Source organism: Acanthochromis polyacanthus, chromosome 1 (assembly GCF_021347895.1).
Source record: "Acanthochromis polyacanthus isolate Apoly-LR-REF ecotype Palm Island chromosome 1, KAUST_Apoly_ChrSc, whole genome shotgun sequence".
In the NCBI taxonomy this organism is placed as follows: domain Eukaryota; kingdom Metazoa; phylum Chordata; class Actinopteri; family Pomacentridae; genus Acanthochromis; species Acanthochromis polyacanthus.
The window spans coordinates 40,739,204-40,766,792 of NC_067113.1; the positions used below are offsets into that span (position 1 = coordinate 40,739,204).

At 42.7% G+C, this 27,589-nt stretch overlaps 1 protein-coding gene across 6 annotated transcripts in view; it reads right to left on the reverse strand.

Moving 5' to 3' along the window:
* The window catches only part of magi2a (membrane associated guanylate kinase, WW and PDZ domain containing 2a), a 313,872-nt gene that overhangs the window by 50,049 nt on the left and 236,234 nt on the right, over nucleotides 1–27,589 (reverse strand). For all 6 annotated transcript variants that reach the window (XM_051951516.1, XM_051951162.1, XM_051951910.1 and 3 more), the window contains exons 7-9: nucleotides 12,165–12,222; nucleotides 10,953–11,074; nucleotides 8,171–8,353 (exon numbers count right to left, since the gene is read on the reverse strand). In XM_051951516.1, coding sequence (XP_051807476.1) covers nucleotides 8,171–8,353; nucleotides 10,953–11,074; nucleotides 12,165–12,222 — 363 coding nt within the window. The remainder of the gene's footprint in view (nucleotides 1–8,170; nucleotides 8,354–10,952; nucleotides 11,075–12,164; nucleotides 12,223–27,589) is intronic.

Here is a 27,589-nt window from a genome sequence, read left to right on the forward strand (position 1 = left end):
TAATGAAAGAAGCCTTTAACTGAACAACTTTGGTACAAATGCTGTAGGAGGAGCAGCCGGTCCAGATTTGATATTAAGATCCAACACCTGTTCAAATATTCAATCAACTGTACTTGATATCATCACTGTCTCTCCTCAGATTCCCCTTAATGTCATAAACAATCTCCTCTATAGATAATCAGAACCACAGTGTAAAACTGTGCGGATGACAAGTGGCTAAAATGTTTGCCTTCTATGGGCCCAAGTGCTTTTATTTGCTTGCTGCACTATAGATAAAACCTGGCTGACAATTAAATGTTCCCACACAAAAGCACTCCACATCCAGGCTTATCTTTGTCTCAACCGGATTACTAAATATAGTGATTTGTGCTCCACCGTGGAGGCGCCACGCGGGTTCTTAAAACTCTGGGAACACCAGGCACGATCTACATTAAAGTCTGACAAACAGCATCACCTGGGTTGATAATGAAAACAATTATTTTCTAATTGCATACATGATTGTCGTGCTCTTTTGGGGGAGAGGGCAGGGTGAGACTGCAGAGGGAAAGCATGCAAAACAAGGATCCTCTGTGATTAATAAGCAACGCATGTGCTTGTAGAGATTGCCTCTAACCTTGCTAACCGCTAGCTCCACGCCATCCACTTCTCTTAAAACGTGAGCTGGACGCTATAACGGCACTAATGGCTCGGTTGCTGACGCGTTTTTCGAGAACAACAAGGCAATTCACATTGATTTCCTGGACTGACTGCTGGAGTGCAGTTGACTCCTCCGTACCACGGCACCCAAGGTAAATGGAAGTTAAGATATCACCGAAATGTTCCCTCCTATTGTAAGCTGTGTTGCACATAAACGCTTTCCGACTTTTAACGCTCCGTTGGTATTGACAGAGCGAGCTCACACCTCGAGGCAACGTGACGTGAGGGACTTTTTAATTAATCCGGGTAAACGTGGCCGACATTTGCCTTGAGCGCCGGTGTCAGAATCAATAGTTGAGCACACCGGCAGAAAACAAATGATGGTGCCGTGACCTCAGAGCACCTTGGCTGTGCCCATGTATCTCATTCTTTATGATTGGAGAGGAAATGCACAGAGACTGGGAGCATCAACGGAATGCTATGAACTGGCATATAGACAAATGATCCACCTTGCGTACTTATACCTAAAGGGTTTGCTTCACACTGTTTTTTCCAACGGGCCACAGTTTAGTGATGTCTACCTCGGAAACTTCAGCCACCTTCGCTGAGAACAATATGAATACAAATTGTCATAGTAGCAGAATTTAAGAATTACAAAAGAAGTATAGATTTCCCCTGTTACTCTGGATCACTGTTCATTCAAACATTATGGCTGGCAATCCTTTAAAATAACTTATATGCCACTCATGACTCCAGATCAAAAGTTACATGTTTCTAGGACCTATTGTTGCTCATTTACTTTGCATTTCTTATCAGATTTCTTACCCACTATCCTCTTCTCTCTCCCCTTTAACCCCACTCTAACCAGTCAAGGCAGACGGCTGACCTCCATGAGCCTGGTTCTTCCTCTTGAAGGCAAGTTTTTTCTTTCAACCGTCACCAAAGAGCCGCTCATGGGAATATTTGCATTTGCTGGACTTCTCTCTCTAATCTAATATTGTAAGGTCGTCACCTTGCTATGCATCGTGTCATGAGATGACTTCTCTTGTGGATTGGTGCTATATAAATATAACTGAACTGAATTAATCGGTTTCTGAGGGCTGAAAAGGAGGAATTCAGTACAGCACATCTAGCATCACTGCATTGTGTTTGGATGCTTCTGCCAACCAGTCAAGTTCCAGTTTCCATCCATGTCACCTTCTGGATTTGAAATGTCACAACTTCACCTTTTCATCTTATTAGACACCTGTGTCTGGGTTTGCAATAACTAAAGCATAAATTATTGTGTTATGGCCAAAAGTGGATTTTTGTGAGGTCATAGTAACCTTTAAAGACCCAATTCTGACTCGTTTATTCTTAAAAGCTTGAGTGAAAACTGAAGAACGTCCCTTAAGTTGTTCAAAAAACAAATTATGTTCACAAGAATTGGGAAGTTCTAGTTTCAAACGAAGTGAGCTGAAATTGAAAAGTCACCTGGAGAGCTTAATCGGCCACCCACTGCAGCTTTAGATGATAAACTCCTTTTAGCTTTGTGCTGGATAAATGTTGTGTATAAGAGCAGTCATTTAGGTGCTTTTATCCCTCCATGCTGTTGACAGCCAGGGTTAGAGGCAAGATAGTTTCAGGCTGTCTGTCCATCCGCACGTCTCGTTCTCATGAAAACAATATCTGTGAGGAGAGTTTCCTTACAATTAACGGCATTTTTCACTCAGTGTACTTACTTTAATTTTGGTGGTTCTAAAAGGTCACTGTCACCTTACAAAACACATGTTTGTGCATAAGTTCATTCATCCAACTATGACAAAGCTTGACACACATATCTAATAGGAGATGCATGTAAACTGCAACTCGAGTGGTTGGTAAAACAGAGCAAACAAAAGAAAGTAGCCTCAGTCGTTCTATGGCTCTGTCTTTGTGGGATCACTGAGAAAGTAACCCTTACCATGCAGTTCACTACTAATATGGGCTTTATGGAACCTCCTGGAGATTAATCTGCTCAATTCTCCTTAGCATTTATCCATCCATCCATCCATCCATCCATCCATCCATGCATCCATCCATCCATCCATCATGCATCCATGCATCCATCCATCCATCCATCATGCAGCCATCCATCCATCCATCCATGCATCCATCCATCCATCCATCCATCCATCCATCCATGCATCCATCCATCCATCCATCCATCCATCCATCCATCATGCAGCCATCCATCCATCCATCCATCCATCCATCCATCCATGCATCCATGCATCCATCCATGCATCCATGCATCCATCCATCCATCCATGCATCCATCCATCCATCCATCCATCCATCCATCCATCCACATGCAAACTCCTTGCAGAAAAATCCCAGGTCGTGACGCTAAATGTGGATCTTCTAGCTGCAAGGTGACAGTCTGACCCATCGAGTCACTGTGCAGCCCTCTGGGCATTTGTGTTCCGCTAAAACAAAAATGCAGTTAATGAAATCATTTCAGTTGGCAAAATGAGAAGTAAATGAAGTCAAGAACCCATTGTTTCAAACATAACTAAGAATTTCAGTGAACTGAGCACTTAAATTAACCTTCACATGTTTAATTTGAATCATTCTCAGAGGCCCGAGGAGGTAAATCTATCCAGTTTTTCCACAAGAAAAAAAAAGAGAAAGACTAGAAAGTTTTCTTAAAACAAAATGTAATTTCAAGTAACAAAACTATTTTTTTTTCTATCTTGCTACCTTATTAAACGCCTCAAGATCGAAGTGTTGATTTTGTGAAAAAAAGAAAGCAATTTCCCATTACTGCGAGCACCACAAATTAAATCCAACTGAAATTTACTCAGAAAACACTCCTGGCTACATACTAATAGGGACCAGAAGAAAAATATGTCATTTCGTAATTTCAGTAAAACAACCCCAAATGAGCACGCATGGTCATCATGAGGATGGATAAAAGGGAAGCGAAATGGATGCATCAACAGACTGCCAGCCATCCAACAGCCCTCTCTCCATCCACCATAAAAGCTCCTGCAGCCCCGTGTGTTCTCCAGATCACACTGACCTCACACCACTCTCACCGGGATCAAGGCCTGAGCTCCTCGCTGCTTCGTCTTTCACCGTCCAACCCTACGTATTCCTGACGACATTTTCATCTAATGGTGACTTCAAGAGTCTGCCAACATAACAAGGAGACTTTGTGAACCCTCTGAGAAGATTAAGGTGTGATAATGGAGCAGTTTGGACTCTCAGCAGGGTGCAGGTTGTTCTCAGGGTGCTTCGAGTGTGACTGAGGTGACCTGTAGTCAAAAGGGCATTTTAGCCATTTTGCAAACAAAACCAATAAAGAACTTTAATGATAGAAGGCACATAATGTAACTGACTGTCTAATAAGCCATAAGTAGGAAGAGTGGGGCTTTCAGGCTTGTAAAAACAAGTTGAAGTGGCAGGCAAGGGGCTGCAGTGAGAGCAGGATGATGGCTTATTTAAGTTTTTCCAACAACACAACAGCTTGAGTTGTAAGCGTGTCTGACTGACTACAATGCTAAAGTAACCTGGCATTACTTCAGTGGAGCCATGGGGCATTTTGACTGGCTAACTGGATCTGTTTGTAGGGACAGCTGACACACAAAAAGGCCTATTCATGGTTTGAATGTGGACTACTGTCACTTGCTCTCCAAATTCTGAATAAAAGAATTAGTTATCTTGCAAACACATGACAAATCCGAAAAGCCCTTCTCTCTCTTTCAACTTTGGGTGCAATGGCTGCAAAGACATGTATTGTAGGTTAATTGGTGGTTCTAAATTGGCTGTAGGTTTGCATGGTTGTCTGTCTCTTTGCGTTCAAGCGTGAACTAACCGTGACGTCACCCGTTGGTTTCAACGCCGAGAAAATGAAGCCAGGATTTTGCTACTTCCTGGTCGCCATTTTGGGTTTTTTGGAGCCAGTGACGTAAAAAGCGTCATCAAACAGGCTGGACCGGAGAGCAACTACAGGACCAGTCTGTGGGCGGGCCAGACTGAGAGCTGAAAACTCTCTAATCTCTTATCATTCGAGACAAGACTGTCAATCAAGTATAGCCACGCCCCCTGGCTCCGCCAACTTTAATGATTTATTTAAAATTCAGTATTGATTTATTTTAAGATCGGCCACCTGATCTCTCATTCTGACCATGAAAACTAACAGGAAAAAAATCCTGAGCTGTAGAACATCAGTCTATCAAATTTTATTTTTTCCAAAAATGAATTGGGGTCTATGGAGAAAAAGCTTTTTGAAGCCAACCCTAGCGGACGGTGTGATATTGCAAGTTTTTGACACTTCCGGGTGGGCTTCATTTTTGGAGCCAGATGCTACGTCCATCTTTATATACAGTCTATGTTTGCGTTGCCACTGTGATGGACTGGTGACCTGTGCACTGCCTCTCACCCAATGTAAGCTGGGATACAGGCTCCCTGCAGGATGAAATGGATGCAACTAATCAATCAATCAAAATTTATTTCTTTAGCTCTTCACAACAGCCCAAAGGGTGACCAAAGTGCTTCACGGTGAAAAACAAGAGAAAAACTTTAAAACAGTAAGTTAAAAACAGGATAAACAATCTTACCTATGGGCAAATTCAGAATTATAAATTAACCTCAGCACATTTTTGGACTGTGGGAGTACCCTGAGAAAACCCACGCATGCACAGGGAGAACATGCAAACTCCACGCAGAAAAACCCTGGGAAGGCCGGGACGCGAACCAGGGATCTTCTGGTTGCAAGGTGAAAGTGCTAACCACCACTCCACTGTGCAGCCGGTAAAAAAATACAATAAAACAATAAAATAAACAGCAATAAAACAGCAATAAAATATAACATCTAAAAGAAGCAAAAGTAATAAAATGTCAATATGGCGCTAAATATTAAAAGCCACATTAAACATGAAGGTTTTGCATTTTGATTTAAATAGATCCAGGTCAGTGATGGTGCATGTCGTGTGGGAGCCTGTAACAGAGCCTGGGTGCAGCTACAGAGAACGCCCGGTCACCCCAACTTTATATTCAGACGTGGACACTTCTAGCAGCCGCTGATAGGAAGACCTCAGAGCTCTTTTTTGGTCCTTTAAAGTAGATGGACTGCTCCAGATCAAACCCTTCAAATGCCGGTGCATTAAATCCATTGGAAGAACTTACTCATCTTTGCTATTTTTTTGCGTGTGCTTTAGATACAGACTGTACAGTAAAATAATTTATGGCTCTGAATCAGTGAAAATGTCAGTTTTATCCAAAAAGAACACATACTATATTATGTGGATGTAGTTCAGCAGAATATACCCTCTGGTGCTGAATGAGTGTTCCAGCAGTTAGACACCCCAGTTTTAAGCTCACTGTACCAACAGACCTACTTAGTTTTACATTCTAAATGCCTCTGGCACATAAATAGGCCTGTCGGCTTTAAGTTAAAATAACTCTGCATTTTACATAAACAGAAAAATATAATTTTCTTGAGAGGAAAAATGCATTTCATACAAAAAACCCCTTTTGTCTTGACTGCACACAACAGCACTGCATTCTGCCTTGCAATTATAAATCAGATATGAAAAAATAAATGAATAAAACAAATAGAACTTTTATCTATACATGTTTTCCCTGGTTGTGCAATGAAGCAGTGGAGACAGCCAGGAGGGGTCATGAGGAGAAAGCGGGAAAAAAATTAACTATCTGAAATTATGAATTTCACACCTCTGCAGGCCTGGGTTTGTTCCGTGTGAGCTCTGAGTTACTGTTAGCAGCTCTGCTGCTGCTGCTGCAGAAGTAGGACACAAAGTCTGGGGAGGCAAAGTGGGGGAAGGAGCGTGGATGGTGAGATAGGAATGGAGATGAGCTGAAGGGAGAAAGCGGTGGGATAGTGGAGAAGTGGGAGAGAGTTTGCTGTTATTTCTGGGGAATGAATGCACAAAAAAAGGGGGAATTCTAAAACAAAGGAGGAGGCTGGGATGAGAAGACAGAACCCCAAAACGCTTTATACGCAGAATTGTCAGGACGAGCTTTATTAGTCACCAAGGGATCTATTTTGGGCTGATGCACCCACACGTTTGTAAAAAACATGGGGACATTTATGACTCAGTGTTCTGACAGAAATCTGTTAAAGCACTAGTAAGTAAAAGTGTTTTGGAGAGGACTAGAATTACTACACAGGAAACTCCCTGACCAGCTTACTTTACGTGTGATAAATGACCACTATAAGCTGCGTGTTTGCTCCGGCGTATACAGATAGACATATCATTGCATAGCCAGAGCGCCAACAAGCCTGCTGCTTCTATTCCCTTGACCTTTAGTGCAGATGGTTTGTCTCGGTGTGTGTGTGTGTGAGTGTATTAGTGCATGTGTGCTGCAGTTCCACCCCCATGTGACCACAGCCAGGAGTTATGGGGCTCGTAAAGTCCCCTTCATGATTAATGGAAGGAACAAAACTCCGCAGTTGGTGCACAGACGTGCATGAGTCTAGAGCTAACACTATGCAAGTTGCACCTGCAAACATGAACAAAAACAGAAGATTTATATTATTTGGCATTTTTGCCTTTATTTACCTGTGACAGTGGAAAGAGATAGAAAATGTGGCGCACTTGTGGATATGATACGGAGGCTTTATACAGGATTATACAAAAAGAATGAACTGATTTCATTACGCAATGTTTTAATAAGGAAAGGCAATAAAAAAATTCAGCCAAGCCACAAGTATTCTACTCGCAATCAACTTTTATTTGATGTTTAAGGTCATCGAAGGACAATGAATAAAAACAGCAATCAACTCAGTGGATGGTGATATGCTGATACTCGTCAGGGAGGAATTCTCTTATCGCATTCATGTTTCCGTGCTGCGGGTGGAGGCCACATCGAACACTTGTAAGAGGAAATAAAAGTTGATTGTGAGTAGAGTACTTGTGACTTGACTGGAGTTTTCTACTGCTTTGCCTTATCAAAATACTGTGTAATGAAATCGGTTCATTCTTTTTGAATAACCCTGTATATCTCTATGTGAGCTCAACACTGTACTGTGTGCACATCTGGGACATGGGACGTAAGATTCGATAATAAACTGTCACTCGAGATGCATTCCAATGCCAGGTATGAACTCATGTACTCAGAGGTGTCTGCTTTTGATCGGACCACACCATTCTAGTGTCATGTGGGAACACTGCAAGAAAAAAAAAGGGCCAATGTGGAAAAATGTGGGTCTTGGAAACATGCATCATTTTTTGGCTCTTTGTCGATATATGGATGCAAGAAGAAACAGCAGCTCTGCATGTATCTGCACTATCAGAAAGTGTGATACAATTCAAATGCATGCCAGTCATGAGGATTGTATTAATATGCGAGGATAACTTTTCTCTCTTGAGTGAAGCTTATTGTTCGTCGGCTGTGTGTGAATGTGTTTGGTGCTTCACACCGCCAGCTATCTCAGGAGACCTCCCAGTGAGATAAAGGCAGAGAAATGTTTTTTTTGTTTTGTTTTGTACGAGTGGCTCAGTTTGACCGAGTCTCAGGTGGTGTGTCAGACATGCCTCGGGCTTACCTGTGGCCATTTTCCCGTCAGCTGCAGCGGGCCCGTCGGGGATAACGCTCTTGACCTGGAGGAACTCGTCGGGCTCGTCGCCTCCGATGATAGTGAAGCCGAAGCCCATGTTGCTCTTTTGGAGCGACGTGGACAAGAAACTGCCTTTCAGCTGAGTGGGGTCCCGCGTGAACAGCGGCTTTTCTACAAAGGACACAAACAAACAGGTTGACCAAACGCAATCCTCAAAAGTGCTTCATAGCAATCACTGAAAGGACCTCAAAGCTGGTGTGGGGCAGTGCTGACAGGGTGGGGGCATGGGCAAAGCTTATCCGTTAAAATATGGGTGTAGCCACAGGAAAAAACTGGCAGGGCATGAATTTCAGTAGCAAAAACACCAAACTTGGACACAAGTGGGGCGGTGGTGCTGAAAGATGCAGGTGTGGTTCAATAGATTTGGCAAGGAACAAAGGCAAAATCCCTCCTAGCACCCCCAAACACAGGAAACTATCTGTTCCTCTCCTCCCATGCTGGGGTATGGTGGGCAGAGGGGGTGCAGACAGCACCAGCGGTGCAGTTCTTCAGTCCCACCAAGGAAGCAGCAAAATCAGCAAATGTCATGCTGTCAATCAGGGATCAGCTCCCAGAGAAGGTGGTCGGGAGGGTTAGGGAAGAAGTGGGAGGTTTGTGAAGGAGAGAGAGCTGGGAAATGTCTGCAGGAGGAGCGCCACGAGTAGGAATGAGAGAATCGCAGCCAACAAGCTTAGTCACACTCAGCCAAGTCTCCCATCTTTTCACCTTGGAAAGGAGACATGGCTAGCGTGCTCGTTTACATCCTTTGTTTGCCGTCACCGGTCCAGACTTATACTGAGTGATTACCCTCCCTGCCTGCTTATGCCTGGTGCTAAGGCAGGTCAGAGTGCACGGCCGCCGCACAAATCCTTCAGTTGCCGCGGGGGAGAAGCTTGCTTGCGAGTTAGCATGCTTACAGTAAGTCAAACCAGCGCAGGCAGCCATGAGAAGGACAGTCGGCCTCCTTTGCTTCTTTCTTGGCCTACTTACTGACAAAGTGCCACAGGGAGAAGGGGCTACAGACAGGCTGCTCAAGCACCACAGTGCAGGCGGAGGTGTGAAGTGGCTGCTGCTGCTGCTGCTGCTGCTGCTGATGGGGGCACATATTCATCCGCCGAGTCAGAACACGCCGGAGCGGGGAGGCATTGGCGGAGGAGGATGTAGCACACGCAGCGGCCCTGCGACCAAGAGTTGGCGAGCGGGAGAGGTCGCTGAGGCTGTGGCAGCGCTCGGGCACCAGGCCGACCTGAGCGAGGGGGGATCTGGGGAGGGTGGCAGAGGGGCTGGCATCCTCCACTGGCATCAAAGTTTGAAGGGAAAAGGAGGAGGAGGAGGAGGGAGAGAGGAGGAGAGAGAGCCTCAATGGAATGTACACACAGCGTAACCACGGAGACAGTCTCTCGACTCAGAGCTGTGGGCTACTACGTTACTACGGAAACAAACCTTCACCAGTCCAGACAGTTTTTTTTTTCGAGCAGCACATCCTTCTGCTACAAACTGGTAGAGAGTGAGAACTGGAATCAGCAAACCAGTCATTAAACAAAACAGTGAATCACATTTAAAGCCACATGTTTGCTTCTATTTATACGACCGATAAGTATGATCATCACCAAAATGCCAGCTTTCCGCTCACTGTTTTAATGAGGCCTACGTGTGAACTGACTGATGCATCTTACACGAGCATGACAATAATTCTGTTCTGCACAAGAGTCATGTGCTTCTTTGTACCCCTGCTTGGAACATCAAGTTTGTGTCTTTTGTCTTTTAGCTAAACAGAACCCTGATGTATTCTGGTACACATGATCAAAAAGGAAATGTTCAGTCATTAGCTGTCTCAAAACCCTGGAAAATATGGAAAGATCAATTTCCTTGCCCTCACACAGGTTGAAAGGGCATGCTATTTTCTAATAGCCCGAATTAGACTATTTATCAGAGCTTATTGTACAGAAACTGTTTTCTTTCCTTGTAATACTCAGGTGTCACATGCCATTCTGCAGGGAAAAACACTGCTAATCTAACCCCAAAAAATTGGGCTATTTCATCAAAATTACAATTTTCTACATGTCTTATTAAAAATTTGTTTAAAATAAAAGATTTGCACGAACCAGATTCTATTAAAAAACAACAAAAAAATCTGTCAGCCCACATCAGAACTGTTAAAGAACATACTTAACGTACAAAAGTCGGGTTTGCTTTGGAAGTCAGAGAGGCATCAGATTCACTCTTCACGATACAGCCAAAGTGAAAATCCCCCAACTATCATCAGTTAGGAGATAAAAAACCCACTAGAAGTCCTGCAACAGATGGCCTGGCTTCCACAGAGCTCTCATCTCAACATCGTGGAATCAGTCTGGGATTCCATGAAGAGACAGAAGCAACTGAGATAACCTAAATCCTACAACCGTGTCCTCAAAGACGGTTGAGACTAAAACCACCAGCCAAGCACCGCGTGCAACTGTACCTCAGAGAATCGGTGCTGGTTTAAAGGCAAGTACTGATTTAGCTGAAGCATTCTGCTGCCCTTTGACTTCACTTTTAGTCTCAATTAAGATTCACATTACTCGCTACAAACGTTTCATTTTCAAACGGCACTTATTCTGCACCTGCATCTGTAATTAGATGTGAAAACATTGCTTTTGAAAAGGAACTAGAGGGTATAACAACATGTACTGCAAGAATGCTCTCTAAAACACACAGGCAAGAAGGCAAGAGAGCAGCCAGGTGTTCTTACCTCTGTAGATGGTGGGGAGGGGCAGTGAGGACAGACCCTGGCTTTGCATCTGCTGCTGCTGCTGGAGTCTCCTCTTAGCCTCCAGGACTGGATTCTCAAACTGGGTCCTTCTATTTATATGACTACGATGGTCGAAAAAACACACACACACACACAGAGAAGAGACTTCAGCTTTCACACCACCCTGCTACACTTAGCTTAGCCCCCCTCTCGGCTAACATCACATCTAATAGACCTGGCACTCCAGCAGCTATTCCTGTGATGATTAATTAAACGGCCGGTCCACAGATTGCGTAACAGCCGCAGAATGGCTTTGCCGAGTAAAAAAAAGGAACAAACGATTGATTCTGGGCTTTTCTTCTGCAATTCAGAGTGTCTTATAGCCAGAATTATGTGAATCAGACGCTGGGAGAGGAAACCTGCACGCAGAGCAGCGATTTTCTTTAACGTCCCACGTTGTTCTTAATTTAGTTTGTAAGAGGGGAGATAGTCAATGACTACAAATACTGTAATTTGCCAGTGTGAAATAATTAGTCATCATTAGATATTTTTCTCACTCTTTGAAACTCCATTGTGCACTAACACACACACACACACACCATCTTTTCTCTCCTCTCCTTATCTTTTAATGAACACCCCAGTATCAGGGCTAATTACTAAACAGCTTGACTATTTTTACATTGTTACATAATTTCAAGGTCTGGCAACTTTTTAAATTTTTTTTAATGATATTTACATGACGACAAAGACCCACAATGAGAGCGTGTCGAGAGAGGGAAGTTCTGTATATGAGGCGGCGTGCCGTCGAGTGTCATTCTGCAGGTTTTCTTAAGCAATGTCGAGCCAAATGACACCCCCCTGCCCATCTAAAAATAGAGCCACGTCCCTTCGCCCCAGAGTAGAGAGCATCCAGCCAAAAAACAAATGACACCTCTGAACAGGGAGGGGACATGCAGTTCAATAGAGAGGACAGACCACTGCAGCACTGACACACATGCATGGACAGAGAGGAACTGACATGTTTTCTTCTGAGCGGATATAGATGACACTTTGGGAAAATATGGACAAGCACATGGCAGGCAGACATTAGAAGTGACTCCTTCCAGGCTACATCGGAAGCGTGCTCCTAATAAAGATGATTAATACAGCACCGGCAGGCTACGCTGAAAATCAAAAGCAAGTCATTAGATATTAAAGATGCACCCAACTTACTCGACATAGTAGCTGCCGTAAATGGGGTCATCGATTTTCTCCCAGCCGTACGGAAGCTCTGCAAGAAAACAACAGCAGGGAGAGAACAATAATGAAGAGCTTGTTTATTCAATGAACTTGCAGCAGTATATTGATCTGGCATGAAAACATCTTCGCGGCGGGATTAGTTTACGGGATCATTTTACTGTCGGTAATTACCGAGAATTAGATTTGTACTGTTAACATGTTGACTGGAAGGATTGTTGTTCCTTCTCAGCAGGCTGTGCGTTCAGACTCGGGAGTGTTTTTTTTTTAAAAATCTCATCTTTTGTAAAAAATTAATGGCAACACGACACGAGATAAATAAAACAACCGAGTCTTCTCGGCAACTTGCGACACTGATTGATTTAAAGAGGCTATTGGCTCTTTAAAGCTGCGCATCAAACGCGGGCCTTCGCCGAGAAAGCGCCGCAAAATAACCCCAAATATTGATAGATCTAGTGGCAGAATTTAAATCAATAAAATATTCATGCCCTGCATCCTCTCCGAGCTGTAAATATTGGGTTTTGATGTGGGAACTTTGCATAGATTAACTTCACAGCCTCAACTCGTACATGTTTCTGCTGGTTTTACAGTTCGTCTCCAAGTTTCCAACAGTAAATAGCACATGACTGGCAGTGACAGACACATGAAACAACACAACACTTGAGATGGGAATCTGATTGACACATCCAAGTACAAATGACAGAGCTTGAAATAAAGTCCAAAATTAAGTGTGCACAACGACATAGAGAGTCTATGTGTGCAAAAAGCACTTTTCACTCCAATCCTTGAACAAAATGAGTCAAATATTTGCATATAATCACTAATATCATGACTTGATTTCTGTCATGACACTGAATCGGGACGGATTGGCATGCTTTTTGGGAAGACAGTTGCAAATAAATATAATTTATCCACATTTGTCAAGCAAATGCCAGCCTTCGATCTGTCAAACTGCTAAAAAAGTAGGAAGACTAGTTTTGAAAAATCCTGCAAATGTCACAGTCTGTTTTTGGTCATGCTTCTGTCACAGGAGTACTTCATGGTAACTAAATTGCTTCACAAACGGGAGCGGTTTAGCATGAGGGTTGCAGTTTTCAGGCCAACTGATTGGTTGATTTGTTCTCATCTGACCAAATTCTCTCAGGTCAAACAACCGCTGGTGCATGACTTGTGGCTAGCACACAGAGTGAATTCAGTGCAACATGACCATTTTTGTTGATATGGGGAAAAGATGCAGATTTTCTTCTCCTCAACCAATCGATTAGTAAAAGATTCTTGGTCTGTGCACCACACTACCGCCTTCAAATAAAGACTAAAGCCAGGTTCAGAGTATGCTCTCAATTGCAATGCAAACATATTAATGCTAAGCTGTCGTATATACCAACATAATGTCAGCCCGTTAGCATGCTAATCAGCAAATAGGTTGTGAACCACAGCATAAGACAAATTGAAATTTTGATCTGGCAATGTCACTTAGATGAAAGACCAGGGAAGCACCAAAGATTTTATAATTTATACGAGTATGAATCTTTGCCAAATGTCATAGTAATCCATCTAATAGTTGTTGAGGAATATCGCTCTCAAGCAATGAACAGATGTATAAAATTCCTTAGTAATCCATCAATGAGATTTTGGGACATTTTACTTTGAACCAAAGTGATGAATTCTCTCACTAACCTACAACTACCTGCCACAGTAAAGAGCTTTAACTTATCCCACAAAGTAGCCTGGAACTTTTCAACAGCTCTGTCTGACTGCAAAGTCGCAGGTATTTCTGCTACCTCAGCTCCTTTCTGTATGTGGATGGTACTGCAGTATGTGCTACTTTTGTTCTCAGTGATCACAGCTCATCCTTCTCCAAACCCTGACAGTCATCAGTCATCCTGGACTGGACTGTCAAAGTTGCCCTCTCCTCTTTCCTCTGCCTCCAGCTCAGAACACAGCTTTTAAAAAAAAGAAGAAGAAAGAAAGAAACATATCTAGGAGTTTTCCCTTTGCTTTCCAGGATATGAGCAATTAGCACTTAAGGCAAATTCCCACATGTAGTGTTTTAGCATAATAGTGTAATCATTCAAAGCTAAGTTGGGCGCATACTGTGAGAGGCTGCAGCTGAAATAGCATCTAAGCTGCATCTAGCACAGAGCTCAGGGACGGTGCGTTCAAGTGCTGCTTGGCTTAGCCTCAGACTAGCTTTGATTGGTGACAATGCAAAGTTAATCAGGATGAGAGCAGAGATAACAGCGAAGAAAACGCTTCCAATCAGAAAGGGAAGCAACCAGAGGGAGCGCTGAAGCACCTCGGGCTCCTGAAGACCCTGCGGCTGCTTGAAGATCACAGCTGCAGCTTGTGAGAGAGACACAATGCCCTGTGTGGTCATCTATTTAATAATACTCCTTGACCTAGTTTACAGACTCAACAGTGCAGCATCCCAACCCTCCTGGTCCTCCCATGCGAGAGGGGGAAGATAGCAACAATGCTGGTGTACCGTTTGTGCACGTGCCGTATGCTGCTCTGAACCCCTGCCCCCATCCCCTCAAAACAAACGATTAAAGTTTCAGTAGGATGCACTATTTTTTGCCTGCACACTCACTAAAATGCATATTTGCCCCACGCGCACACACACACACACACACACGCACACACATATGGTTGTGAGTGATATAACAGAGTGCTGCGAGCAGCTTGACAGCCCACGGGAATACCTCCTGTGAACACTGCAACATTCCTTAGCCCATCTCCACTCATTAAATATGAAAGAGAATGTTTCATGTTCTCACCTTTACAGGGTGCTACACACACATGCACATACATACAGATTATGGTACTTACTTTTCACGCGCACTAACCCCTCCTCTATCACTTTGCATATGCACACACACACACACACACACACAAATACAGCAGATCAAAGGGCTGTCATGTATCTCAGCAGTCTTCTAATGAAAAGCTTTTCTATTAAAACGTCCAAAAAAAAAAAAAAAAGAGCCGCAGGAAGCCTGAAATTCCTCTGCTTTCAGTAACAAGAAGGACGCAGATGGACTCTATAAAACACCCTCTTTAAGGGTAATTGCACTTTATAACAACTCTGGTCTCATTTTCATCCTTTCGACTGTAATTTCTGCCAGTTAACGGTGCGCTCATCAAATCAAAAGCTAAAAGTCTAGCGAATAAAAGACACAAGTGGTCAGATGATCAGACAGATTGGAATAACTGGAAAGAATCAGATGTTGACAATAAATCTTTCAAACCTCGATTGCTTATGTTTCTTGCCTTGATGCTTTATTTTTTTGAGCAAAACTGCTATGTTTCCGAACCTCAGTTAGAGAAACCGTTCAAGATTTTGTGAAAAAGACTGATACCCCGTTGTGTATGGAGCTAAAGCTAGGAGGTGATTAGCATGCTAGCTCATTTACAGGTGTGAGTTAATGCTAGACTTAATGCTAAGCTAAGCTAATTACCACTGAACAGTGGCTGCACGATCTGAGGAAAATCTGCAATGTGTGACACGAATGTTCAATACTGCAATAACAATACCACGATATAGAAATATAAAAGTGAATTCACTATACAGCTACTACCCTCTGTCGTTCAGCTAAATAGATACACAATAATCAATTCCTCCTGAACAAAGAAATGATTTCAAACATGCTTTAATTAAACAAACTGTACTGTGAAAGCCCAACCGGTTGAAAATAATAGTAATTTAAATAAGACATTGAATTTAATTCCCTCCGATCGCTTTAAAATATTTTCTCTTCAGTTTAACAAAACATTTCTTTATATCCTCCTCGCTCCTTTCTAGCAGCCGCCACCAAAATGACATTAATTAATCTGAGGGTAACTGAATGCTAGCCGGGGCTTCACCTGCTGGGTTAAATGGTGTCAATGCACCTGATCAGTCAAATATCCACTTTCTGAGTCTGAATGCACTGTGTGTGCAAAAAGAGTCATTTTTCTTATTCACTGCATATTAGGCTGTCTTTCACATTGAATGAAAATGTGACATTAATCAGAAAAACCACAAATGACGACTGAAGAATAATGAAAACCTCGGAAATGTTGTGTGAAAGTAGTTGGTTTTGAATTCAGATGTTTATTTTGCATTTGTAAGATGTTTAATATGAACTGCGGAGAGTAAAAGACAGCAAAAGAGAGTAGGAGCGTGACACGCAACAAATGGTCAAGTCAGCTGGGAACTGAACTCTGATGCCCGCATGATTTGCAGCCCAACCTCTCCGTTATCAGGCAGCACCGGGTTAGCTGCTTATTTCTGAGAAAATGAACGCTCTTTCAGGAGTTACATGCTCTCACTTTAATGAGGCCGCTTGCTGTAAGAGAATGACATGACAGCGTTATCGATCTTTGAGCATTTCCCAAAAGGACAAACCATTTTCAGTAGGCCGATAAAATATAATAACTGATAAAAACGAAGGGCAAAACGATGTCTTACTTCTCTGGAACCATTTCTGACAGGGCGCTATTGTTTCATTACTACAAAATAGACTTCATGAGCAATAATGATAATAATGCGCTTTACTGATACAGCCTTTACTAATCTGATTTGACCAGTAGTTCAAGGACGTGTTGGTAAAATCTGTGTTAATCATTTTTCTGCATTGTTACTGTCGTGTATTTACTATTACCTTAAGATGTTTCACTGGTGCAATGGCTGCAGTGCCTCACCTACACATAAACACACACACTACAATGGCGTTTCTTTCACTGAGCAGTGTGTTGATAAATGCTGAACTTAGGAGGATTGTCTCTTTGCTCGCTCTCTTTTGTCTGGCTCCACTGAGAGCAGTCCATAACCTCTCTGTCAGCAGCCTGCAATGGAGTACTAACTCCCAGGGACGAGGCGAGAAAGAGTGTGTATGTGTGCCGTACAAAGCCGACGCCGCTTATCGCTGCCATGCTGCATGCGTCCGTGAAGGAAATGTCAAGCCGGCGTGGATTTTTCAGGTAGGAGCTCTTATGATGGGGCCCTGAAGCGAGCGGGAAAATGTTTACGACTTCTCGTCGTGCCACAGCATCCACCCTGCAGTCACAGGTGGAGGGCCTCTTACCACCAGCAGGAGGCATCCTGGCATCTTCCCCACATTTTCTCCCACCAGTAGCACTCAATATCTCTCTCCGGCACCTTATTTCCCCGTGTTTCCATCTCGTCATCCCTAAAGTGGCCTCTCATCCCACATTCTCATATGCAGGATTTCTGAAAAGGCCTTTTTTTTTTTTTTGGAAGTGGAGTTTCATGCTCACTCTCTTTTGCATTTTTTATTCTGCTTTTTCTAATTCGGTCTTCGGACCAGGGTGGCGAACCGCACAGCCCTCAGACACTGCAGAGACTTACCCGTGTCCCGTTTCCATTTTCCCCCCTTTTCTTTCATTTCTTCCACCTTTTGAAAAGCAAACAGGCTGAACCGAATCATTTTCGGTGCCTCGAGCCCTTTGTAGTCACCAAAAATTAAAGTCCCTTCCTGCTGGATAGTGCACCGCGCCGGGCTTCATTTATCATGCCACCAGTGAATGCAGCCCACATTCAAGCAATGAGAAAAACTTCTCTCCGCTGATTTATTAAAGTTTCTACTGGTCAACACGGGCACAAAAAAAGCTACTGAATGAAGATACGATTTTGAAAAAATAAGGCTTTGGGAGCGCTCAATTGGCTGCACAGTTCAATGAGATATAAAATCTACTGTATAGGCTTCTGAAGGAATAAATGGAGTTCAGCGGGCTGTTGTTGTGACGGGTTCATACTGGCCTACTGCAGATACAATTCTTTATAAGTACAGTCCAACCTCAATTATCTAAACTTCAAACCTGAGCTGGAAAGTTTCTGAAATGCCACCGTGGACAAAAGAAGCTGTCACTGAGTTACAATACTGCCTTTAATTATCTTTCTGTTCTGAAATGTCATTGTATTCACAGACACATTGTTCTGGAGTTAAGTGCTTTGGGTGTTATCAATCTCACAGTAACATCAGGGAGGCTTCTGACTGAGCCTAAATTTATTGTGCAATATAACAGTGACCACAAATAACAAAGTACCTCTCTGATTAAAGTTGATTTAACAAAGAAAACTCATCTCAGTGCATCAAAGTCGTATTTTTAGGCTTCCGATTTTTTGTGAATAATCCCTTTGTTATTTAAAATAGCTTCAATGTACTACACCACACTGTTTTTTTCCCTTTAGAATGGGCAGATTGATAAAGTTCTTGTCCATTTCTCCACTCAACGCTCCATACTTACTGTATCTCAAGCACACCAGCTCACCTACCGCTCAGATCGCTGTGTATGAAACCCTGTACACTGCAAGACATTGCAGTTTAGCCATGGTGTTAACTGTTTAATTTCTTCATTATGTATCTTTTAACGTACAAATATACCACATGGACATGTCAACAAGGTAAAAAGCTCGATTTTTCTCCAGAACAACTCTTTAAATACTATGTTTAGGGACAAGAAGAGGAAGTCCTGTAACAGACAGCATAGTTCTGACAGAGCCCTGATCTCACCTACCAAATACCTGAAGAAGTGTACGCAAGTGCATGGAGGTGGACTCGTGCTGTTTTAAAAGCAAAAAGTGACCACAGCAAATAATGAGTATTCTTCTATTTAGAATTCTGCACATTCCATCCATCCATCCATTCTCTATACACTGCTTTATCCTCACTAGGGTTGCGTGGGTGCTGGAGTCTATCCCAGCTGACTCTGGTGAAGGCAGGGGACACCCTGGACAGGTCGCCAGTCTGTCACAGGGCTACATATACAGACAAACAATCACACTCGCATTCACACCTACGGGCAATTTAGAGTTATCAATTAACTTCAGCATATTTTTGGACTGTGGGAGGAAGCCGGAGTACCCGGAGAAAACCCACGCATGCACAGGGAGAACATGCAAACTCCATGCAGAAAGATCCCAGGCCCAGGCCGGGACTTGAACCAGGGATCTTCTTGCGGCAAGGCGACATTAGGTGTATTTAAGTTTACATTTTCAATTTCAATAGTTCGTTAGTTTAACTGAATCTTAGGTGTACTTCAAAATAAAATTTAAAAATGCAGGCAATTTTAGAGCAACTATTTGGTCATGCGTCTTTACAGTACTGTGTAACCAAGTAGCACCATCTGGGGTTAAAACATAGAGCCAACATGGAAGCACTATAAACTGCACTTCCTTGAATGTCCACTTGAGGCTGGCTCCAAACGTGAGTCATTCCCCATAGACGCCCATGTTAAAATCTTAAGCTTTACATCATAAATTAAGCCGTTTACAGCCTGGTAAAAAATAACGGCTTTAGTCTCTATAGCTTATGTTCCCATTAACACCAACTCTTCAAGGAGTGAACTGTTATATAACCTAACAGTTTCAGTTGTATTAAGGCATAAGATTATTCATGACTGGGTGCGTGGCAGCTTTGATGCTGTCACAGGACAGTTCATGACCTGCCTTCGCTCAACTCCACCTCTTTGCTAATTTTTGGATTAGCCAAGAGTTAGATGGAGTCAGGGACCACTGAGCATCGTAGGTGACGTCATGGAGGGTTCATCTATCCTGAATACCATCCAGGAGCAAATAAATTGGCACTGGTTTAATAAAGATTGGTCCTTTTTCATTATGGAAACAAGCGACAGCCTGACTTGGGTGAGGTTCATGAGGTTTTTCACACAACAGCAAAACAAAGTAAATTTGGTCTTCTTAATGTCCAATGAGATGTGCAAGTATTCATTCCTGTTTAGCTAGCAACGTTTGAAACTTGTCCATGGACAAAAAACAAATCAGAAAATCACAGTTTACTTGTTTTTAGATCCATTTTAGATGAACGAGCAGCTCAACGACTAACGCATTGCATTTTCTGTCGCCTCTTTTATCAGCTGAATGTTTTTAATGTGAGGCAGCAGCAGTAATCCAGCTCTGATGCCGCTGTAGGAGAGCCAACAGTAAACACTGATATCAGCGAGATAAAGTTACAAACAATAAAGCTCTATTACATTCTGCTTCATTTCCTATGATTCCCTTGTGCCTCAGTAGGAAACTTGAATCCAGTGAGGGATGGCGCTCTCCACTCAGTGAATACGAAATGTAAATACAGTGATATTAGGTGATACGGGGGGGGGGGGAAGCATCCAAAGGTCTATAAAACCAGCAAATGCCACCAGGTGAGAAAAGGTATTAGTTGAGGCATTATGTGTTCCCTGAGCAGAGAATGAACCTGCTGCCCACTTGCTCAACTGAGCATTAATACACTCAGACCACCTGTGAATTCAACTCCCACCATGTTCAAAATGATAAATAGTGGTGTTTGCAGAAAAATGAAGCTATTTGTTTTAAGATTACCCGAGGTTCTAGGTCTGCTGTGCAAATCAGCAGAAAGCTCGGTGGTGAAAACCTCAATTCTGAAACATCTAAAAAAAAAAAAAACCCTCACTTGTTCAACCGTAAAGAAACAAAGTGCTTCCTGAAGCTCTCTTTGAATCTTCTACCTTTTTATACTCATCACTGTCAGTATTCTTCCCTGGATTCTTGTATAACAAAACAAAGAGAGCTAAAATTACTCAGACATGATATTTCCAGAAGATCTGCAGGTGATGATGAACTCAGACTCGATATTTCCTCAATCCTTCTAACCTATAATTCATAAACTCGGCTGCCTCTCCAATCAACAGTGAAACATTCTCCGCTTTTTGTAGCGATAATCACCACCCTGTCTGTCATAATCATCAAAAGCACAATCAAAGTCATAGGAAGGATGCTGTGTGCTTTGAAGGATGCTCACTGGCCCCGTCAGGTACAAATTTATCTGAGTCATGCTGGGCTTGTTGATGGGTAAACATGACTTTGAAGAGAAAGTCTCACCTGGAAGACAAGGGCAATTTACCATCTTCTGTTTCACTACAGAGCGAGCGCGGCGGAGAATAAAAGATAGTTTAAGGAAAAGAGGCTGGAACAGCAGGGTTCGATTATCTTGTGTGCGGAGGCTGCTGACTAATTCTTTTCCCTTCATCATGAAGTGTGGCGATAATGTGCCAGGAAATACACCAATGTGCCAACAAAAGCACAAAGAATAAAACTGAGCACTGCAAATGTGTTATGAGGAAAGGAAGGCATTAAAGGTATTTGTTAACTCTCAAGCAAACACGCAATGGATTTTCTTAAGCAAAAACACATTAGGTGAATTGTGGGACTGCAGTGTTATTAGAAAGCATCAATCTGCACTGCTACCGCTTTGTAAATGAAGAAAAATAAGATTTAACATTGTGGCCGACACTGTTTTTCATTAGCTTTATTCACAGATGGCAGATCAAGAGGCGTGTTGCCACAGCCAAAGATGCTTTGAACAGGTTAAAAAAAGACCATCCTTATGAATGGACACATCAGCATGCCGACAAAACGAAGAATCCTCAGATATATGGATGCGAAACGTGGACAATATCAAACAATATGCAGAGTAGACTCCAGGCAATGGAATTGTGGCTCCAACGAAGAATGCTAAAGATATTCTAGGTAGAAAGATCAACCAATGAAGAGATGCTTACGAGAGCAAATGTGAAAAGAACCATGATGGCAGCTGTCAAATCGAGAAGAAATTCATTCCTAGGGCATGTGATGAGGAGGAATAGTATAGAGAATCTTGTAATAACAGGCAAAATAGACGGGAAGAAAGCAAAATGACGCCAGAGAATGAAATATATTCACAACATCAACACTGTACTATGTGTAATGTATGACAGAGAAAAGCGGAAAGGTATGGTTGTCAACACGATTACGCAAGACACCTAAGAAGAATATTTCACCTTTTCAGTAGCATGACAATCATCAATACATGTATATAGCAATGCTCCTAATAGACTTACATCCCCTGTCAAAAGTTTTAGGACACGTTCTCATTCAAATAAAGTAGAACCTGTCCTGCAACTTTTGACAGGGGGTGTATCTACCAGATTTGGTACACATATGCAGCACATCAGACTGAACAAAAAAGTCAGTGACAGCCACATTCCAAACCCAACAGGAAGTGAACTATTTTGCATTGAATGTCAGATTTTGCCCATTTTTCATCTTTTTCTAGAGCGAACTCCTGCTAGGGGGAAACTCCAATTCACCTCAAATTGGGCCAGTACATACAGGAGGCCTTAATGATCCAAAGTTACTAAAAGCTTTTTCCAAAGTCAAAGGGCGTGTCCGTGGCGGTCTCTGGAATTTTGATCCTTCGCCATGAAATTTCAAATGCTGTGTAAATGCCCTGAACATGCTCCAATCTGCCTGAAACTTTACATGTATGACCAGAGTCCTGCCCTGATCACATCCACATGATGAAATACACCCCCTGTAAAGAGTTGTAGGACAGGTTCTACTTTATTTGAATGAGACAGTGTCCTCAAACATTTGACAGGGGGTGTGTACATCAATGTTTCTCTCTTGTCACTGAAGAAACCTCAAAAGTTCATCTACTTGTATCAAAATTTCATTTTTAGAAGTTTTTGTTTCAATGAAACAATCCCCTTCATGTCTAAAACGGGTTAAAAAAATAAACCCATTGTTGCTTTTTCTAGAATGCCCAGATCTGCTGCATCCTTTATCTCCACCCTTCGACTACTTGCTGCAGTTCCAGCTCATCAGTTCAACTAGAACTCGATGTACTCCACGATACATAAAGCAAAGTTGTAGCATTGAAGCAACGCTAGCATATGTTTGACCTTGGAAAACGATTCAGAAGAAGAAGGACACAAAAGGTTGTTGCGAGAGGTACGGACCCGTACCGGTAGCCTGTGGACTACGGATACGGCACTTGCCATTTGCCAATCAGATACGCGAGATCTGGTCACGTGACTCCCGGTAGACGCTCGCGGTACGGACCCGTAGCATCGGTACTACAGGTACGGACCCTAAACCTGACCCTAACACTAACCCTAACCTTTGCTTACCTTTCAACAGTTTGCAGTGGTTAGCAGCTTCTTGACTCGCGTACGGTTCCGTATCTGTCTGGCAAATGGAAAGTGCCTTATCCGTAGGCCACAGGCTACGTGTACGGGTCCGTATCTGTAGGCACTACCGACACAAAAAGCGCCAGTCCGCAAGTTAACAGGATTGTCACAAGTGAAACCCTGGAAGTCTGAATCCTGAGGCTATCATCGCTACATAGAGCTTCGTGGTGGATATACCATGCTATGAACTGTTTATTTCAGTCGTGATATGCTGCTTAGCATACACACCATAGGGACATGCTATTGTGGCTTAACAAACCCAACAAACTTGATTTTAAGTGGAGGAGGTCCTTAAATATTTATATTTATTGGGCCCTAGACTACCAGTGCAGTGCAATATACTGTTAACACGGCTATGAGAGTGAAAATTGCAATAATGTGTCATTTTAGTAGTAAGCATTCAGAAATCTGCCTGGGGTAAAACGTGTAGTGTACCAACGAAGACTTGGCATGACTGTAAATGTATTGATTTGACATGAGGTCCACATGCTCAGTATGCGCATATGTTACTATAAGTACACGATCAACGTGCCGTGGTTCCCTGAGGAAAAGCGCACGAGCTCAGCCATACTAACAGCTGTCAGGTAATCGTACAGCCGAGTGTGTTCAGAGTGTGATAGAACCACACAGGAGTTTGACAGAGATTGATGTGCTGAGATTCACCGCCATATTTTCACTTCACAGAGAAACTGACAGCGGCTGTGCATACACTTTTTTTTCAACTGGGCAAAGATTCTTGATTTCATCTTTTAGAAGATGATTAATAAACCAACATATCTCCACAGTGACAGGAAAAGTCAAAGCAGCAGCCATGGCTTTGACAACAAATCAGTTAATTGTGTCACTTGCTGGCTGCAGTGCTCTCCTCTGGTGTATTATTCTCCATTTCAATGAGCTTCTGTTTTTCCACAGCTTGTGCTCCCGTTAAATGCACCTGCGTAAAGTCTCTGACGCCGAGCGAGCAGACAACAGTTAAGCGACAGAATGAAAATGAGGAAGAAAAACCGAATTCACAAGCTTGTAGCTTATCACGACATTCCAGGGACAGGAAGAGACGCACTGAACTGTGACCTGGTACTACTCTCTCCTCTTTCCCTGCAAAGTTCTGGTTTATTTGGCTCGGTCTTTGTGGAAAAACGCTCTTTTTCTTCTTGCCACTGCAGTATTAAACTGCCTCCCCATCCCTCTGAGGTCAGAGAAAGTGTTATTTTGCGAGACCCTTTTGTTCGGTGCGAAATTGGGTAATTATGTAGAGCAGCGTCGTTCATAATAAACTCCTGGATGACGCTGATTAGATGAAATTATGTATTAAGGTTAACTAGATTCAACTAATTTCAATTGGAGGCCATACAGACACAAAAATGTTTAAAAAAAAAAGATGAAAATATCCATCAAATATTTAACCAAGGTTGTAAAAAGCAACTATAGCATTCAGTGTAGATTAATTCACATAACTTGATCCTAAATAGCTTGCATTTATTTTCCTATAATAGGAAAATTAACTGTTGATTGGACAGGACTACTGGTGATCTGCTAATCTACAATGTCTATTTTTTATTTAGTTTAATGGTGAATACATTTACTGTATATTCAGAAAACAGCTTTCATATTAATCAATATGGTAATAGCTGTTAGTAGTTGTTGGTATTTATCAAATTATTAACAACTAGATATCCAAATCAGTCAAATCACAGCGAATTAGAAAATAGAAAGAGATGCTATCTAATGAATAATTATGAACATGACATTAATAAGTCTCACATTTACTGTTAATTCTTCATAGAGAAAGAACACTAAAGTAAGATTAGTCATCATATGAAATATCAAACTAATAGCGTGAAAAAAAATAGACAATCTCTTAGTTTATCTCCAACACTTCCAGAACCAAAACCCAAAGGTTTCTACTGAAGATGTACATTTCTAGAAAATACTCACAAACAGATATATTAATATAATCTCACTTCATTTGAGCTGAGCACTCTAGTTTGTAGCATGTGCTACTCAAACAGAAGCAAACAGTGCGTTTGTTCAGAGCTATTTTTAGCTGTGCAGTAACATGCATATGTTGCTCTAGTGAGCATTTCCTGCAGCCGGATGGTCTGATTCTAGTGCTTAATTAACCACAGTAACAGCGTTCATCATGCAAAGACACATTGATGTGACCTGTTGATTGCAATTATTTTTGATAGATTTTGGACAGCAGTGAAGCTCTACGGCACTGCAGAATAGCAGTTTCTGGTAAATATTTATTAGAAGGATTAAGTCATTGTTGATTTTTGCCTTCTCACTGGATTTGCTGAGTAATGAAAAAAACAAGTGCCCAAGACTGCAACTAGAAAAGCAAACACCACCGACACTCTGCTCCCAGTGCTCCTGCCACATTCACAACTCTCTCTGGAAGTCCTGTTCTGAACAACTCCCAAGTGTGCATTTGTGATTTCACCATGCACCTTAAAGTTGTGTCGCACCGAATGCCAACTTCTGCGTCAAACTGACCAAACCTTCATATTAAACGACCAAATCAGATGATGAGAGTTGGGTCTTCAGCCATTATCCAGAGGCTAAAAGGCAGACTTCAAGTCTGAAGGAGGCGCATTAGGTGAGCAGCACAACCGTTCCTTGTTTTGTTTGACATTCACAGGGTTGTGTATCATCAATTTGTCCCTGAGGTTCACAATGCTGACCCAGATTCCTGGTATTAATGTCCTGAGGCTTCTAAAGGAGAATGATCACAGCGAACAGCCTACACTGTTCCACTGTACCAATATGGGCCACTTACAGCATATTGAAAATTACTGAGTTTCTTGTTCTCCACTCACCCTACTTGCCAGATTTTGCTTTCTGTGACTCCTTCTTCCACCCCGAAAGGAAATTCAAGTCAAAGGGTCACAGTTTTGACAATGCAGAATGTACTTCATGCGTCGTAAATTGCACTTGCAGTTTAACCAATGGATGGAAAACCACCCTCACCAACCGACTGATCAAGAACTCTGTCCAACTCAGGGTGAGTTCCTCAAGCCCCAAAATCAGATTGAAGTTGGTGAAGATGGCTTTAAGCAGTACGATGTCGTCACTGCTCTGGACATGGACGCCATGATGAGGAGGATCTACACGTGGCTGGAGAACCCGGTGAAGTTTGAGAAGTCTCATGGCGTTAATAACACCCTGGACACAGAGAACGTCCCGAAGGAGGAGGAGGAGACTCACCTCCTCATTGTGGAAAGCTTCCTGCTTTACACCTACAGGCCTTTCATGGACGTGCTAAACCAACGTTACTTTATTTCCATCCTATATGAAGAATGCAAAAAGAGGAGGTGCTCTAGGAAGTAGACGGTGCCAGACCCCCCCGGGCCTGTTGGATGGCCACGTCTAACTCATATGTTTGCAACACAAGAACATGCATTGACAGAACAAGAAGTTTTAGAGAGCATAACAGGAGCACTGAGAGAAGTACGCCGCTGCACAAAAAGACTACTTCAAAGGGGAACCGGCCAAATATACATCCTCTGTGAAAAGTTTTAGGACACTTTCTCATTCAAATAAAGTAGAACCTGTCCTACAACTTTTGACAGGGGGTGTATCTACCAAATTTGGTACACATATGCAGCACATCAGGCTGAACAAAAAAGTCAGTGACAGCCACATTCCAAACCCAACAGGAAGTGAGCTATTTTGCGTTGAATGTCAGATTTTGCCCATTTTTCATTTTTTTCTAGAGCGAACTCCTCCTAGGGGGAAACTCCAATTCCCCTCAAATTGGGCCAGTACATACAGGAGGCCTTAATGATCCAAAGTTATTAAAATCTTTTTCCAAAGTCAAAGGGCGTGTCCGTGGTGGCCTCTGGAATTTTGATCCTTCACCATGAAATTTCAAATGCTGTGTAAATGCCCTGCACATGCTCCAATCTGCCTGAAACTTTACATGTATGACCAGAGTCCTGCCCTGATCACATCCATATGATGAAATACACCCCCTGTCAAAAGTTGTAGGACAGGTTCTACTTTATTTGAATGGTTGTTGCTAGAGGTACGGACCCGTACCCGTAGCCTGTGGACTACGGATACGGCACTTGCCATTTGCCAATCAGATACGCGAGATCTGGTCACGTGACTCCCGGTAGACGCTAGCGGCACGGACCGTAGCATCGGTACTACAGGTACGGACCCTAAACCTGACCCTAACACTAACCCTAACCTTAACTTTTGCTTACCTTTCAACAGTTTGCAGTGGTTAGCAGCTTCTTGACTCGCGTACGGGTCCGTATCTGTCTGGCAAATGGAAAGTGCCGTATCCGTAGGCCACAGGCTACGGATACGGGTCCGTATCTGTAGACACTACCTATTTGAATGAGACAGTGTCCTAACACTTTTGACAGGGGGTGTAAATCAGGTGGTATTCTTGCTTGTCACAGACG